This window comes from Anomalospiza imberbis, chromosome 1 (assembly GCF_031753505.1).
Source record: "Anomalospiza imberbis isolate Cuckoo-Finch-1a 21T00152 chromosome 1, ASM3175350v1, whole genome shotgun sequence".
Classification (NCBI taxonomy): Eukaryota; Metazoa; Chordata; class Aves; order Passeriformes; family Viduidae; genus Anomalospiza; species Anomalospiza imberbis.
The window spans coordinates 127356402-127374227 of record NC_089681.1 but is presented as its reverse complement, the minus strand read 5'-3'; the positions used below and the strand labels follow the sequence as shown (position 1 = coordinate 127374227).

Below are 17826 nucleotides of genomic sequence, written 5' to 3'. Positions count from 1 at the left end.
GCCCCAATTGATTTAAAAGCATACAGATGAGGTCTTTCCCTCCATTCAAATATCCAAGGAAACTTCCAGACTGCAAATATTTCTACCAACCTTTAGTGACTTCCACATCTTTTCTATTTCCAGCCAGAGTACTGTAGATCTTTCTAATGAGCTCCATGTTGTTAAGGAGAGAATTAAATCCATTAAAATAGGAAAAGCTGACCTGATGGGAAGTGGTACCTCCAGCAGCCTAGGGACAGTAAAAGAGGAGAAGAGAAAAGAGATTGTTACAAGACTAAAAAACCTTGAAATAAAAGTTTTCAAATGATATTCTTTTACAAGAGTGACAGCAGCACAGGCTTGCTTTTTAAAAAAACGTGCAAAATAAAGAACTTTAAACTACGAAAGATTCTTATGTTACTGAAACTAATCATGACCAGAATATAAAACTCTCCCCACCCTGCAAACCTAAACAAATACATATGCAGGATTATAACAACATAACCAGTAGTAATTTACAAAGTTCAAGTTTCAGTACTGCTTCAATTGGAAATGTTTCATAAACTGGCTTATTTCTAGTAATGAGGAAATCTACTTCTACATGTAAAGCATATTACTATATAGAAAATTTCAACGAAACCAAAACGTATTCTGAAAAAGGTCAATTGAAACCTTTAAATTCACAGGCATTTCAAGTCATGGAAAACCAGCAGTAAGCTCTCAGGCTTATATCAGGCAGTCAAACATAATGGGAACAATAAGGTTCGAACAGTTACTCATTTTCAAATGAGAACTGAGACTAAACCTCTGTTTTAAAGTGGTGCTGGGTCTGCACACAGAACAATTATTGGATCAATTCACTATTTAAATCATTAGATCAATGGTCAAGCAAATTTCTGAAAAAACTACGCATAAGCTTGCCAAATTTTAACTGACCTTGACGGATAATCAAAAATCATACTTGATGTTTTATGACAGAGCATATGACACAGGAAGGCTGGTAACAAGATTGTGAGAGAAACATGGAAGAAAGTACCAAATCTCACTGTCAGCTCCTAAATCTTCTGGCTATGCTTTTTGCTGCGTGCATCTTCTAATATTCTGGTCAGAGTTTGCACTACTCATCACTTCACAATTGCAAGTGAAGTGATGAAATCTCTCCCTTGCAAGTCAAAGCATAACAGACCTTTAAACAGATCTTCCAACCTGAATATGGCCAAGCTTTGGATTACTTGGAACGTGCTGCTACAAGTTCCCAAAATTATAAACTGTGGTCAAAACCAAATGTACCTCTTTTCTTCATACACTCCAAACAGAGACAAAATACATAGTCAAGTGTAACAACTATTAGTCAAGACACAGTGAATGTCCCTGGCTGATGCTCCAATTCATACATAGTCCCGGGTACTTGGAAAATACATTCAGGAGCTTAGAATTTACATTAAAAGCAAGTTCTTTGAGGATGATATCCTAAGTGTGACGTAGTGGCATTCAAAAACATTTGACACAGTCTACTATGATGGAATGGCTGGAAAAAGGCATTTGTAGGCCATCACTAAGGTCCATCTACATCCTTTGTCTTTTGTCTCTGGAAACCAAGACCATTGAGGATATATGTTCAGCAATCAGGGTTAATTTTTGTATGTGTAGACAATAACTGCTAGACTTCAAAACATGCATCCTCAAGCTGGATTACGTGTCGTGTAGTGGTCAAGGTACATAAGAAAAAGAATTCCACATTTGTATCCCAGATCTGCCAGCTGGGATACCAGAACTACTCACAGCTACTAGACATTCTTCTACAAATGGTGTCAGCATGTGTGGCCGGATAGTGACCATAATGTCCCTGAAGTCCATGGCTGTGACTCTTCCAGACTGAGCATTGTCTCTCTGTACAAATGCTTGTTTTGCATGTTCTAATTGGATCTCCTGAAAACATAGGGGGGAAAAAGCAGTTAGGTTCAAAATAATCACCTTAGCAGTTACATTTAATATAAGTAATGCAATCCTACAAGGCTCTTATACCTAACAAAACATGACTACATGTAATCGAATTTTAATTGGCTGTTATATGTATATTTTATGTAAATTTCAGCCTTTTCTATGGTCTTTATCACTGACCTCAGTACCTAAGACAATGTTATGATTTCTTTGCTGTCTGGACATTATGTCATGCAGTTCATTTAACTGAGAAACAGAGAACACATATCAACACACCAGTGCAAGCAATCTCCCACTCATGAACATTAAAATTTTCCATGATGTGCATTACCCACAGCAGGTCAAAATACTTTCTGTACAAGCACTCACTACTCCCTGAACAAGGACAATGAAATAATCAGAGATATCCATGTAGACACCTACTAATCTGGAAAGGATTCCCTCAAAGAGCATCCATTTAAAACATAGTTATTTGTCTACAAAAGATACCAGCAGTTTAATTTAGACCTCCTTGTCTCATGACTATTAAAGGTCAGTTCTTAGTATTTCAGTAGTAGTAACAGGCATAAACATTATCTGATACAACCACCTGATAATCTCATTTTGTGATTCAAATGTACCTCTGAGAGACAATAGAAGTAAAAAGGTATATAATCTTTTCCTACTGTTACCTTCACCCTTTCTTCTTAAATTACTGTTAGACTACTACTTTTTTGTCATTTAAAAGGAACAATCCTGCACAGATAGTAACTGGATATTACACATGAATTTTTGTTCAGTTCTACAGGTTTGTAAAAAAAAAAATCCCCCAAACATTTTGGTGATGCAATGAGACTTCCCAACCTGTATTTTTTAGCTGAATGGAGAAACACAAATCATTGCCATGTATTCCCTTTAAGTTTTAAGGATTATAAAAAAAATTCACTGGAAAAAGTGCTTATTTGGAATACATATTCATAGTCAGTTATTAAGAAAATGGAATCAGAGCAAAACTATGTCTTGCAGTGGACCATGACACTTTCCAACTATTTCCACTATATTTGCAAATATGTGCCTTAAAATACATACTAATACAAGACTCCAGCTAGTCAGGAATCACCATCATGAAGTATCAGTAAATATCATCTCCTGTAAGTTGATATTTGTCTCACAGCAGCATTCAAGGAAATAAAGAATGAAGGGTAAAAGAAAAATTCAGATGGAGTAGGATCAGACCTGACAGAGGCCTGCAGATGCCATCCCTCCCTCCTTCTATTCACTCAGTTCACACTGCCACGCAAACCATGCTTGTCTTTTTATTTCAGCCTTCTGAACTTCGCCTGTTTTGGTCCTAGTTTCTAATTACAGCACTGCTCCCTGTATGATGAAAACCTCCTAATATATTAGGCAGAGGGAGGAAAGGGGTGAGGGGGAAAGACTGATCAATGTTTCACTCCAGAATTAATCTGAAATTTCTTCTTTTGATGGGAAACACTTGTGGGAGTTATAATTTGAAGTCGTACCATTTCAGTTCAGCCACGTTTTCTTTACATTACAGACCCCTATGCTGAAGTGTTACAATTCAGCAATAAAACTCACTCTGGCTGGATGCAGCCATGCAAGTTCTTACTTCACTCCAATTGAGACTACAATTTCAACAGAAATTTGGAAGGAAGCAATTTTGGAAGGTTTATGGTGAGATGAGCACAAAAACACAAAAAGGCTTCATCAGCTTGAGGCAGACAACTACTTGGAGGCAGAGAGCTCTGCAGAGGAGTTAAGTATAATAAAGCCTGTATCCTAAATACTTATCACCTAGCAGGTATAAACAAATGAACAAAAATGTTTGTCAATAAATGAAAGCACCACCATAGAAAAAATAATTGTATTTAGCAGAAGGATTACGTGGCAAACCGCGCATGTTGCTTTCTTCTCCTTCCCTCATTCAAATTGTTTTAACTACTGAAACTGTTGGCAGAGTTTCACTGGCAGAATCCAACACTAAAATGCAGTAAAAAAACTTGGACACCACTTGCAGAAGTCCAAACTGTTCCTGTCTCTGTACACCCATCAGTGAGTCTGGAGGTATTGTACCATTGGTGTGACCTTAGCTGACAGTGATGCCTTAGCCACAGAACAAAGCAGGGCTCGTGCTCCAAAGAGGTGCATCAAGCACGTGTTTGTTGTCATCACCCAGCTTACTGCAAAAAGGCTGCTAGTACTACAGCTGAGAACAAGCCAAAACACCCCATCCTCTCCTTGCTAATGTGATTCTTTCCAATTTTCTTGGTAAACTGGAAACCACTGGAGAGAATTATCCCACTTGTTTAAACACATTGTCAAGGTCCTGGTGCTGCCATTTACCCATCTTCTTGTCAGCCAGAAAACAGCCATTTAGCTGTAGACAGACAGCAAGACAAAACTATGAGTAGGATGATGCCAGTCTTCTGCAACTCCCTATTCACACCTCCTCCTTAGCTCACAAACTAAGTTCCAGGTCAAAATGGTTTACACATACTGCACATAGATAAAGAAGACTGACCTCAGAAAGGTCATTTTAGGCTATGGTTATTTTGAGCAGTGCTACACATTTTCCAGTTACACCAAGAAGAAAGAAGCACAGGGATCTTAGCCACAACATTCCCAAACCATGACCATGGATGGCAGCAGCATGGCACACAAGAACACGTAGACAATCACATGGTAACAAACAATCTCTGCTGTCACAAACAAACCAGACATGTCACTTTTCTAATCAATGCACAGTGCATATCAATGCAATAACCTCCTTGTGTTTACCTCAAAAGGCTATCCATTCCCTCAGCCTCCATGCCTAAAAGCTGAGACAACTCACAGCATAACTATGTTTCAAAATGAGCTCACTAGCTACTGGCAATTTATCAGGAAATTCTTTATCAGATGTTTGTAATATATGTTGTGTATAAGCAGCAAATATAAAAAATATCATTAAAAAAACTGAAAAACAATAAAGCAAAGCTGTAGTCTTCAGAGATTCTATCTGACTTGCAATAATTTTATTATTTTATTTATAGTTATAAATTTTATTTCAGTTCCATATTATTTTATCTAGACAGACTCAGGTTTAAATAAATACAATCCTCGTTACTTTGCAATACAAATTACACATCCTAAAGAACCTTCTCCAACTAGGCTTTCTGTAAACATAGATATACATAGAAAACAAGTATCTTCCTTGATGCTGGAAGTCCAGAATTATCCCACGTAGCATAAGACTTTGTGAAAAATTAATTCATACATCATGGCAGGCATGCTGGCACCAGAATTCTAATGAAATTATTTCCTATCTAGAGATTTTACCTCAGCTTTCACTTAAAGCTCATTAAAAGCTTCTTTACCTTCCACTTAGATAGAAATTTATGTTCGCATTCCATCCCAATGGATCTACAAGTCATCAGATACAACACAATCTTTGCCACTGGAGTAGATCCCAAGGTTCAATTATAGAGACTACTACTTCATCAACTAATATTCTGGGTGTAAATAAATTCCCAGACAATGCAGAAATGGTTTTACCAGGTCCACATATAAGCATATGTTAAAATTCATTGTGTGGAATAGATTTTGCATGCTGAGAAAGGGGGTGATGTTGCTCTTCATAAGGCAGACCTGCCACTTAAGTGATGATGGAACATTACCATATCCAAACAGATACATATGATGGATATATAGTACAGATAGATGAGCTAATTTTAAACTAGCAAATGAGCAAGGTAAAACAACACACCTTGAGCTCTAAGCTAATGCAAATAGATTGTTAACTGTATTAGAGCCAAAGAGTTTGAAGGCTATACTTTCAGGCATCTCTCTTATTGCAGACTGAAGAAGTGCTGGAAGAATATAAATATTCAGAATCCCACATAAAGACTTCATATTTAAAGCCACAAGAGATCAATCTGTTGCATGGATAAAACATACTCATGTTATTTTCCAACTACCTTGAGCTTTGCCAGAAGTGATGATTAGTCCAAATGCTGCAACAGATAATGATAATGGGACAAGTTTATGTGACATAATAGGACCCAATGTAAAGGAATGAATCTAGCTAGATTATTCCATTAAAAGTTGAAAATTGCATTGTACTTACAAAGCAGTACCTGAAGTGCCTTACAGGACCATCTGGTCCATGTTAAGTGCAATGTAAAGTGCATTCACACATCAGGAATGCAGAAAGGTAATTTGGTATCCACTGTGGTCTCCTGCTGTCTAAGGTCCAAGGTCTAGACATCAGACTAAAAAGACTGAATCATGCACAGGCAGAATGTCAGAAGGAAAAGCTGTATACCAAAGGTTACAAAGCTTAAAGGAAGATTTCCACGCCTGTGAACAGTAACTCTCCACTTTGTGCCAAGAGCCATTTCTGTGCCCAAACTTCAGCATCTGTAATACAATGCTGCAAGGCAAGAATCAGCAGGGAAACCTATGTGATTCAAGGATTTACAGTTCTAGAAAGTGGGTAAACAGATGTGCCCAACTACTGTGACTGACTGAGCATCCCAATAGTTTGTACTGACAATAGGCAGCTTCAGTAGTCTTAGAACAATTAATTTATTTGAAAATCCTTGCTGCCTGCACCAATGCTGAGAGCATCTTTATTAGCAGCATTAGAATTTTTCCTGAGTGTATCTCACCTCTCTGGAGACACCCAGAATTGTCAACCTTATTCTCCTGGTTTATGCTCTGACCTATACGGATCATTACCAAAAGGGCTGGCTGGTTCATTAGGACCACTGACATCTTCTATCACAACCAATTATCCCCACAGTATCATCTTATCCAAGAAAAGTCATTTCAGATAACAGGAACATCTCTCCACAAGATGAGAAAGCCTAATAGTTAGGACTAATCTCCAGAATTAGAAAACTCCTCCATTAGTGCTTTCATTTCCTAATTCAAGTTAAAATGACAAAAGAACCCAAATAGTCCAAATACTCAGCCTTACTATTACCAGCTCTTTAACCTCTCTTAACATCTCTCAACAACCCTTACATACACATTTTTTCTTTTCTTTTTTTAATGGTGAGAAAGTGCCATATTTTTATTCTGTTTTTCTACATGTTTTCCTCAGATCTCCAAGCAAATAGATAAGGCAAACAGGACTGGTACTTTGTTAAAACTATGACTTTAAATCACCAAAATCAGGATACATTTCCGAGGCTTATGCTGTAGTTGGAAGAAGATACCAGAACACATTGCCAGAGGCATTTTTTCCTAATCAAGTAGCACATTTTCTTTTTCATTCAAAAGAGGTTCTGATTCCTATTTCTGTCACAAAACTGGTTTATGTCTTAGCTACTTAGGAGTTACAATAGTCAATACAAAGCCTAAGGGAATATGATTTAATCATGTGATACCTGACGTCCTCTTCATACAAAGTTAATTAGGCTCTGTTCTACAAAGTCAATTTGTAACATTTGTCTCAATAGCATTATCTTAATTATTCCTCATCAAAATGATACCACCTCCCACTGTGAACTAACATACTTATGTAAACAAGAAAAAAGGAAACCTGGCAGTCTTGAAGCAGGTTCCCATTTTAAAATTCTCTAGTGAAAATACTAATACAGGCATTAAGTATTCAGGAGGAATACAAATAAGAAACTCACGTGTTTCACCTCTTTTCCTACTGAAGACTATTTTTAACAGTACTGCTGAAATACAGATAATTGGGGTTTTTTTTATTAGCATAATATTTTACTTCCTGTAACAAAGTACCCAAAAGTATGAATAGCCAAGGATTCCTTGCAAAAAGTAGTATTTTATTCTCTATATGCTACAAGAAAATTTTCCCTCGCTAAGACAAGCTTAATTCAAAAAAGATCAAAAGTAAAGTGTATGGAAATGGCTTTTAACAAATATTACTGGATATCAGCTCTGAATTAAATATATGGTTGGTAAACATGCCGTTTACAGACAGAAGTACTTCTTAATACAAGTCTGGCAAGTTGAGTCCAAAATGCTCAATACTGTTATTTAACATTCTTTGACTCGTAGATTTAAAAATACAGATTTCCAGACATCAAAGTCTAGGTTTTTAATTTCATGACTATGTCTACACAACAGTGTAGAAAAAAATCACCTTCCGCATACAGGTGCAAAAACAAAGGAAAAGGAAAAAAAAAACAGTTAGCCTGAATCAGTAGTTTTACCAATTGCATATCCTATTTATCAACATATCATACAAGTCCAGCACTCTGACTGTAAGAGCCTGCAGCAGGTATGTATTTCAACTTTGTTACCAGCATGATATTTGGCAAGTTTGCAAATACTTTGATTCTTGCATCCTTCTTATTACTCTTGACAAACCGTTAGACCCACCAGTAAAAACTGAGTGAACTCCGCGTATGTTAGGTGTCTTTTTCTATCCTTTCCAAAATGCAGCTGTACAAACTCTGAATTCCAGTTAAAAGGAATGTGCTGATGAATTGTGGTCTGGCCAAAAACTTGTTTAGCATCCTCTGGGAAGAAAAGAAAAGTGTTCATTTAGTAATAAAATAAAATAACAATAGAGATAAACATATAAACAAATATGGTATTTTATAACAGGAAAGCAATACTGTTCATATAAATTAGTAACATATTGTAAAGTAAACCTAATGTTTTTTGTTTACCCAAATCATCACCCTCACAAATAGTTTCTGAATAATATTTTTATTTGTGAAGTTTTATATCCACAACATTTAATCAAAAGGAACTCAGATATTTCAAGTTTCAAATTAAAACAAGGGAAGATTAAAATTAAAAGACAGTTTATAACAAGATGACTAAAGATAACTGATTTTCAGCATAATCTTTTCAAGTTGCTAACAATGAAAGTTTTGTATCACTACACTTCATGCTTTTGAATTTTTTCCAGAGCTCTTCACATTCAAACAAATCAATTACAAAAATACCATTATTCCAAGATCCACTTCTCTGGATTTACTTATGGAGCACTGAGAAGCAGGATAGGGGATGGGGTGAGACATGGCAGGCAGGAATAAAAACTTATCCCCATCACTATGCAGATTTTAAACCTAAATCTCTTCTACAAGGAGGGGGACAGCATGACAAGTATGATCACACCTAAATACAAGCTTCATATTTAGTAGTTACAACTGGGCAACAGCTTACTACACACTTGGCAGACTGGTAATACACAGCAGTTTCTGTGAAAAAGCAACTATCTGGTACACAATCAGTAAGGACCTTAAATTTCTGCAACTAGACAGCATATACTCTAAGTAATGAAAACAGCAATGAGATCTGAGCCAGTACTTGTCTCAAAGGACAGCGCCCACTTCAATGTGATAGTTTTGTCTCAGCCAAAAAAATAGGGCAAAGATATCCTCTGAAGACAAGCTCAAGGCGAGAGGTTCCCAGCTGCTCTATGCCCTCCTAATTGCCGTCTGACTCTTCCAGCAACTCAAGCCAAGAGCCAGTTCTTGTCTCCTGTGAGCTCCTTTGAGCATGGAGAGATGGTTCCCAGGAGTCACTCCCTACCCACAGGCTGGGCCAGGAGCTGGTCTGCTCCCTTCACGCTTTGTGGAAGAAAGACCAGGAGTCCAAACCACGAGCTCCTGTCTGTCTCTGCAAGCACCAGAGCTGTAAGCCAGTTCCCAAGTACGGCTGGTGCCTGGGGTTGAGGAAATCAGCACAGCTTAGTGCTTGCCTGTGTTCAGAACAAGCTGGGAATCACCCCACTGGAGCCAGCCTCTGCCTGCCAGGCAGGACTGGGAGCCACCTTCCACTTCATTCCAGTGCCACAAGCAAAGGTAGGAGCTGACTCCTTGGGGCGATGAGGTCGTGTCTCCTGGGCATGTTCAGTTCAGGCAGGCACAACAGCTCTGTTGACTTGGGAAAATGCAGCCAGGGTGGAATCCCCTCTTTTAGGCAAGGAAGCAGGAAAAAGTGAGAGTGAAGTGGCACAGCTGAGAGCCAGGAAGATGTCAGGAAGAGCCCAGGTAAATAAAGAATAAAGACACAGAAAAAAAAAACAGTCACAAAGAGATGAAAGGGGCTTGTGTCCTGCTGCACTGACCCAAAAGCCCTGCACATGGTATTACCCACAAGAACAGCTTGATCGAAAGCAAGGCTTCACAGAGAGAGCAGAAATGAAACTGCAGACCTCTTCCCATCTCATAACCTAGTCTGTAGTTTCAGCTTTAAAAACACAGCACCCAATGATCCCAGGAAATCAGTGGTGAAAGAGCAAGTTGGATTTAACCTACAAATAGAAAGTCTAGCCCCAGTTAACCTCAAATTCATAAAATTTGTAACTCCAAGTCCTAATGTCCTATGAGAATTTTCTCCAAGCATAGTCAATGCCCCCAGGACAGCCCCATTGTTCATTCATGTCTTAAGCTCCATCACAGGCAGCTTGGATCTTGCCTGCCAACATTCTCCCAGAGCAAAATTCTGCTCTCAAGGCAGTGGGAGAGAAAGTCTATTGGTTCAGGGTGAGGTCCTATCCCTCTACTTGAAGTCTTTCATTTAGGGTGCTTCCTACTGACACAGCTCAAGGCACCTTGCCACATGTCACTGAAGATCACATTTATAAAGTTGCTTTCTGCCAGACTTTCTTCAAAGAAGGCAACAGGCATGAAAAAGACAGCTTGTCTTGCCTGCATACAAGAGGAAATAAAGGTTGTCTCTTTCTGGTAGTAACCACTCCTTTTCCAGTGAAATAAAGACATTCACAGAGAAATCAGATGTTCATCTGCTTCCTCCTTCCCTCTCATCCCATCTCCGGAATTTCCTCAGAGCAAGCCACTGATACTGTGTGGATGAGATTAGGAACAAATCATTACTTACTAAAAGCTATGTTTGGCTGGACTCCAGAGTTGTCTTTGTCAAAGAAAAAAGGTACATTCTTACCTGATGCAAGGTAAAAGACAGCAGAACCTTAGCAAGTATAAAATGAGTCTCAATTTGTTTTGATGGGCAAGGCTCCACACAATTCTTACTTCAAATTGTTAACATAGGAAAGTTGCAGTCTTCTTTGAATATCCCCCTGTAATTTCATTTTAATTTATTATCATGCATTAGCCACCTTGAAGGAACAATGTATCCTGCTCCTCCAGCTCTATGTCCTGTAAACCCTCCTTGGCTGGAGCCCCAAATTAAAATTCCATCTCAAGAAAATGAAACATACAATCATAGAATGGTTTGGATTGAAAGAGACCTTAAAGATCATCCAGCTTCAACCGCCCTGCCATAGGCAGGGACACCCTTCACTAGACCATGTTTCTCAAAGCCTCATCCAACCCGGCCTTGAACAATTCCAGGGATGGGGCATCCGCAACTTCTCCGGGCAACCTGTTAGTGTCTCACCATCCCCACAGTAAAGAATTTCATCCATATATTTAACCTATACCTATTCTTTCCCAGTTTAAAACCATTATCCCTTTTCCTATCTAGTAGGCTCTCTTCAGGTACTGGAATGCTGCAACGAGGTCACCCCAAAGCCTCCTCTGCTTCAGGCTGAACAATCCCAATTCTCTCCACTTTTCATCAGAGGAGAGGCGCTCCATCCCTTTAACCATGGGTTTCCTCCTCTGGACATGCTCCAGCAGGTCCATGTTCTTCCTGTGCTGGGGACCCGAGAGCTGGATGCAGTGCTCCAGGTAGAGTCTCGCCAGAACACAGTAGAGGGGCAGAATCTCCTCCTCACCCTGGTGGACATGCTGCTTTTGATGCAGCCCAGGACACGTTTGGCTTTCTGGGCTGCAAGGGCACACGACCAAGACATGCCCAAATGTCAAGAAGTGAAAAGAATGGTAACTTCAGACTAAATACAATATTTAATTATTGGCATTACAAAAGGTAAAGGAATGCACAGCAATGAAAGTGAAAACTTCATCAAGCCAATTTGGAATATAATAAGGTCTCTATCCAAACCATTTGCATTCCCTTGTCTGTTTTAGAGATTAAAGGCCACAAGCATGTCTCAGAAGTTCATGTAAGTACAAGTATCACTCCAAACATTCCAAGTTAAAGATGTGCACTTAATTTTTCCTATGACCTGGAAAACACAGACTACTGCATTAGTGTAGCTACAGTAAGAGAACCCACACAACTTGATCTTTTCCCAATCATACTGTATATTGATGTCAATATGACTTGGCAACTACTACCAGATGCTTTTCTGACAGAATGCATGTTGGATTACACAGTGCAGGCAGCTGACTGGAAAATTGCCTACTGTGCTTCTACTGATTCTTTGATGCCATGAGATGTGGTATCCTCTTTGCCACTGCATTTTTACACATACCCCATACTTCCTTTTTGCAATTTATGGTGCACAAATTCCTATGCCCAGTGAAAAATCTTCTTCCTCTTCCATTGCTAGGTCTCATTACCCATTCATATACCACATTACTGACTCAAGTCTCATCTGTAGACAGATTGCCCAATTCAGACATTAAAAACCATTCATACTACACAAAAAATTTGAAATGTTTTAATTTGTGATTTAACCATCAAAAGGTACCCAATTATGTACCAGAACTCACTCCGTTATTGTTCAGTTCTAACAGTGTCATCTCCTAATCATCTAGGTCTAGTATTAAAATAAAAATAGACAATGAATAAAATGTAGTCTTGCATTAAACCTGCAGTTAGAAGTTCCACAGCTATCCACAAATCACTTAACTAAACACAGCAAAACACAGAGAAGCTGAGGTGTGCTTCAGTATCTAGGAGTAATGATGTCTGTTTAGACTTTTTTTTTTTAAAGGAACCTGTTTCAGAGCAACAGAATAATTTGTAATGGAAAGGACATCTGGATTTCATGGAGTCCAGCCACCAGGCAAAGAAAGTCCAACCAGAAGAGGTTGCTCAGGGCCATGGCCAGATGAGGTTTGAATACCCCCTCATTAATTTCTGACTCAGAACATCAGGGTAAGGGAACATTGAAGTCCCAGAGGGTCATAATCACTGGCACAGGGTGTAGTTGGAGGCCTGTCACTAGTGGTGTTCCCCAAGATACAACACTTGCCCCAGTATTGTTTATTCACCAGGTTCCACCTGAACATAAGGAAGAACTTATTTACTGTGTGGGTGGTGTCTGAGCACTGAAGCAGATTGCCCACAGAGGCTGCAGAGTCCCCCTCACGGGAGATACTCAAAATCCATCTGGACACAATCCTGTGCCATGTGCTCTGGGATGACCCTGCTTGAGCAGGAAGGTTGGACCAGATGACCTGCTGTGGTCCCTTCCAACCTAACCCAATCCGTGATTCTGTGGATACCTCCAATAACAGAGATGCCATAACTTCTCTGGGCAACTGTGCTTTGATCCTAAACAAGTATTTAATCAAAATATCTGATAAATGGAAGCTTTAAAATCCAGTTCAGAACACTGTTTAATTGCTTTAGTTCTAAAAAAGCAAAATGTTAAGGCTTCAATGTCAAGAGCCGTAACAGCACAAAATCAATCTAAAGGTAGCAAAAGAAACAACCATTTGAGTGTTTGCATTGTTTGAACCAGAGCTGTTAGAAAACAAAACAAGCAATAGGTTGAAGATTTTAAACACTCATTTTCAGAAATCCATGCTGTCACTTTTATCAATCTTTTAAAAAATTAAACATTGAAACTGAATTTTAAAACAAATTGCAAGGTCCTAAAACAAATAATTGTTTGTCCCTCCCTGGTCTCTAACTAAAAAATAGCAACCTTGCCATTCGTTTCTGATCACTGCATGAAAGAGTTGTTTTATTTTATCTCCAGGTGATCTGCCTGCTGATTTACAGTGGGGGTTTTTGGTCCTTTAAGTGCTGGGAACCTTCTTCTCTGCAGTGTACTGATGTGTATTTTTAAATGCTTATTGCACAAACAAGCATGCTGCATTCACATTTTCATACCTGTGATTCCATTTCATTTTCATTCCTATGACATTCCATTTCCTGTGATTAAGAAGTAAAACAGAAATAAAGCTTGCTTTGGAATAACTACAGACACACTTGACACAAAAAGGACCACCAATATTCTCCAAGTGAAATTTGGACTTATAAACTTAGATTTTAAAAGGAAAACTCTGAAAGTCATTATTCCACTGTATTTTGTGTCTAAGGAAAGTCACTTAACAGAACAAGCTACTTCAATCTTTACTGGGTATAGTCCGTAAGTCTCTGACATATTAAATCTGAAATTCTTTCAAACTATTTATTTTTGCAAGTATATTTTTCAAATGTAGACTGAATCAACACCTTTTTCTTACACCAACAGGGACTAATTTCACTGTAACTGTCCAGCAATAAAAAACTTATTTCACAATTCACATCTTTGTTTCCTACAGCAATTTAATATGCCAACCAAAGTGATAAAAGTAAACTCTGGGCTCAAAGAAATAACCATGAACTTTACACTTTACTTTCCAGCGTAGACTTGAAAGCTCTATGTCTTTAACAGCTATTTTGCTTAGATAGATATTGAAAAAAAAATCTCTTGCAAAGCATTAACACACATTTTCCCTCACTTAAATACTTCAATTTCAAATACACCACAAAATGTACTCCCACAACAGTACTGTATTAGTAGAAAACTATTTTAGTTCAATTAAAATGTCTAACTATCTCCCCTCAAACCTATCTAAACTGTAATTTTCACTTTGAGCACTTCCAACATATTCTCAGTTTTGTTTTCTTTTATCAGCTTCTTAAATCAGGTCCTGAATTCCAAATGTTAGGAAAAAATAGTCATTAACTGCTAGGTAACAGCAGATTTTCCAATTTAGAAAACTAAATTACACACACCACAAAAATATGTGTATTTTGCTATCTGAAATTTCATATTAAAATCTGTAATAATAAAACACTTTTCTGGCTCTTAGAATTTGCTGAAGTTTCTACTTTCTAATCTGCAATTCCAGGCCAGTTTGAAAATGGGATGGGGAAAAATATCAATAAAAAGCAAGCTTAAAGTCATATACAGCTCCTGACATGGTTTAAAATATGTTCTGGTGTAGAAGCTTTTGGTTCCTGCCCAAGCGCTGCCTAGTAATCATGCTGGGCTTTTTTTTCCAACAGGATATACAGATGGCTGACCCTCAACTTACCAAAGAGTTACTCTGTTAACTAAAAAGTGACCTCATACAGTTGAAACTGACTCTCAAATTGGCATGTTCCCACCCTTCCCACACCTATTTTTTTTCTTATTAAGTAGCATGAAGTAGCAGCAGAAAGCACAATATTTTACCATCTGAGCATGCAGTATTCTTGAACTATCCCACCAATTGGAAGTGCTCTCTGCTACCTCTGTCTTTTAAAATTGGAGCCATTATAGTCAATTGTGCAAATCTACAGTTGGTCTTCCGTAAAAAGAGGATTTTTAACCCACCGAACTGGAACATCTTCCAAGCAGTTCTTTAGATCTCTGATAAGATACCATAAAACACACACACATGCCAATCTTATATTCCCATGTATCTGCATTCAGTCATTCAGAAAACACTCATATATCACTTAAAAAGTTTCAAAAATCAGAGTAGTTCTTTTTGTAATAAAAGCTGATCATTAAATAAGTGCAATAAAGGTCCACATATATAAAAAAATTGATGATTTTTCACCTCCAGATAACATACTAACATCTGGAGCCCATCAGTGAGAAGCAAAAGCTTATGATACTTGTTGAGCTGCTCCTAGAAAATGCATTGGCACACCCTCAGGCATTAAAAAAGACTGTATTGCGACAGCCCCAGTGGAGTGCCAGCATCCTCAGAGGCAGCCACAGCAGGATAGAGAATCAGGAGTCTGGAGTCTCCCACTAAAATTGGTCACTTCTGTTCCGATGGGAACCACCACCATTTTGTAGCTGAAAGAAGCAACAAAGGCTGTACAGCACCTGTACACAGAGGTGAGATGAACACCAGTATTGGAAAATAAATGTCTATCAAATGTGTAAGTAGACTTCAAAGAATACAACAATCAAACAGATCCCCCAAAATGCCACCAGCTAACCACGAACTCCAATACCAATCCTAAAAAATGTTCAGCATGCATTCTCTTTCAGGAGAGACACACTAGCTACTGAACATAATTCATTGCCCTATCCAAACTTTTCAACAAGGACAGAGCAGTCTTGTAGATTAATTTCACATTAATGAAAACACTATTACACAGAACGTGCTTGTGCCTTCATGATTTTTCCCAGTCAAAAAAAAATCCAAGATAAGCTTCAATTTCACAAATCTGCTGAAACTGTTGTCTTTTTTTATCCTCTTACCTTCCCCCTGCTCTGGTTGTTTGTACCCTTGTCACTTATGAAAATTACTAATTCACTTTCTCATGACATATTCATACAGCATCCTGTATGAAAAAGGATAAGCAAAAATCAAAAAAGCAGGCTCTTTCCAAAAGTACCCTCACCCTCAGCAAGTAGGACTCTGGATTCAAGCTTGTTTGCTTCTTCTGTCTCCACTTTATGTAAGGAGGAATAACATGCATCTACACACGGAATGTTACATAATTTGCTTACTTAAAATGTCTTCAGAAATTTTCCAGAATGCAATCCCTTAAAAATATTTCTTCTTGAACTATGGCTATCCATAATTTCAGTTCATTAGCAACAGCCTTACATTTTTTTATTACCTTTCCTGGCCTCATTAGAAGTTAGCAACAAACTGTCAGCACCCTAAGACTTCAAGTTTGAAAAGTGCTAGGCCCCCTGTGGGCATAAAAAATAAATCTACTCCTCTTGCACTGAGTAATAATAACAATTTAAAAAAACCCAAAAAACCCAATTTCACCAAGGTAAACAGCACAACCTGCTAACAAAAACAGAACATCACTTCTATTTTCTCCATACAAGGCAGCTGGGGGATGATGCATGTGACATGCATAGAGAGGCTAATAGAATGGGGTTTTCTTAGCCTGGAGATGGGAGATCTAAAGGAGGAGCTCACTGTTGTCTGGAGCTCATTGCATCTACCCAACAGATGAAGGGAAGACAAAGATGCACAGTAGCAGGACAAGAGGCAATGGATTCAAGCTGGAACATTGGCAATCCCAACCAGGCATCAGGAATTTAGTTTTCCACTATAATAGTGATCAAATGCTGGGAAATGCTTGCTTATAGAGGCTGCAGAGTCTCCAGCCTCAGAGATTATTTAAAACATTGATTAGATATTTCCCCTTGAGCAACTGGTCTCGATGGTGGTGCTGCAAGGGTTTGAACCACAGTCACTTCCAGTCTGAATTGTTTGATGGTTCTCTTACCATCCCCAACAAAACAACAGAACAAAACCAACAACAAAGAACAAACTGAAACACTGAATTTCAGTTCTGGATGATGTAGAAAACTCAATTGCATTTTCTAGACCAAATGAAACTAAACGGTGTAATAGGACAAAGCTTCTCCTAATATTTAGAACAACAGATTGCCTTTGTATCCTAACAGGCTCTCTTTTACTTAAGATGATTGCATCCAAGTCTGCCTGGTTATATAAAATTTTAGTTAAAAGAGAAAAACAAAACAAAAACTTGCCAAGTTGACATATGTCTAGAAATTAAATTCTCAAAAAATAGTCTGAGAAGATTTCAAAAATTGTTTTGAAGAAAATAAATATACTAACAAGTCTAATTTACATCCTTTTGTAACTAAAACTGGCAATTATTTGTGCAAATCCAACACTGTACAAACAACAAAAAACATCAGAGACTGAACAGATTTCACATCTGCAGTCTTGCCACTGGATCCATTGTATCTAGGCAGCTGTCATTTATACATCAGCAAATGTTTCACTGTATAGGTAAAGCTGTGATGTGTAAGCTAACAAATCATTAGCTACAACTGGTTTCAAGGAATTTGAACCAGCAATGGAAGTATCACTGATAAATACTAAATACTGGAGTTTATCAAGAGATGAAAGCTTACAGCTACAGCAATTTATTTTGTTGGTTCAGATTTAG

The 17826-nt window shown here is 38.2% G+C and overlaps 1 protein-coding gene across 3 annotated transcripts in view; it reads right to left on the bottom strand.

Annotated features, from left to right (window-relative positions):
• SLC25A13 (solute carrier family 25 member 13) overlaps positions 1 to 17826 on the bottom strand; it is a 99278-nt gene that overhangs the window by 40921 nt on the left and 40531 nt on the right. For all 3 annotated transcript variants that reach the window (XM_068210622.1, XM_068210612.1, XM_068210603.1), the window contains 3 exons: positions 8257 to 8396; positions 1762 to 1908; positions 91 to 229 (listed from right to left, as the gene is read on the bottom strand). In XM_068210622.1, the coding sequence (XP_068066723.1) occupies positions 91 to 229; positions 1762 to 1908; positions 8257 to 8396 (426 nt within the window). The remainder of the gene's footprint in view (positions 1 to 90; positions 230 to 1761; positions 1909 to 8256; positions 8397 to 17826) is intronic.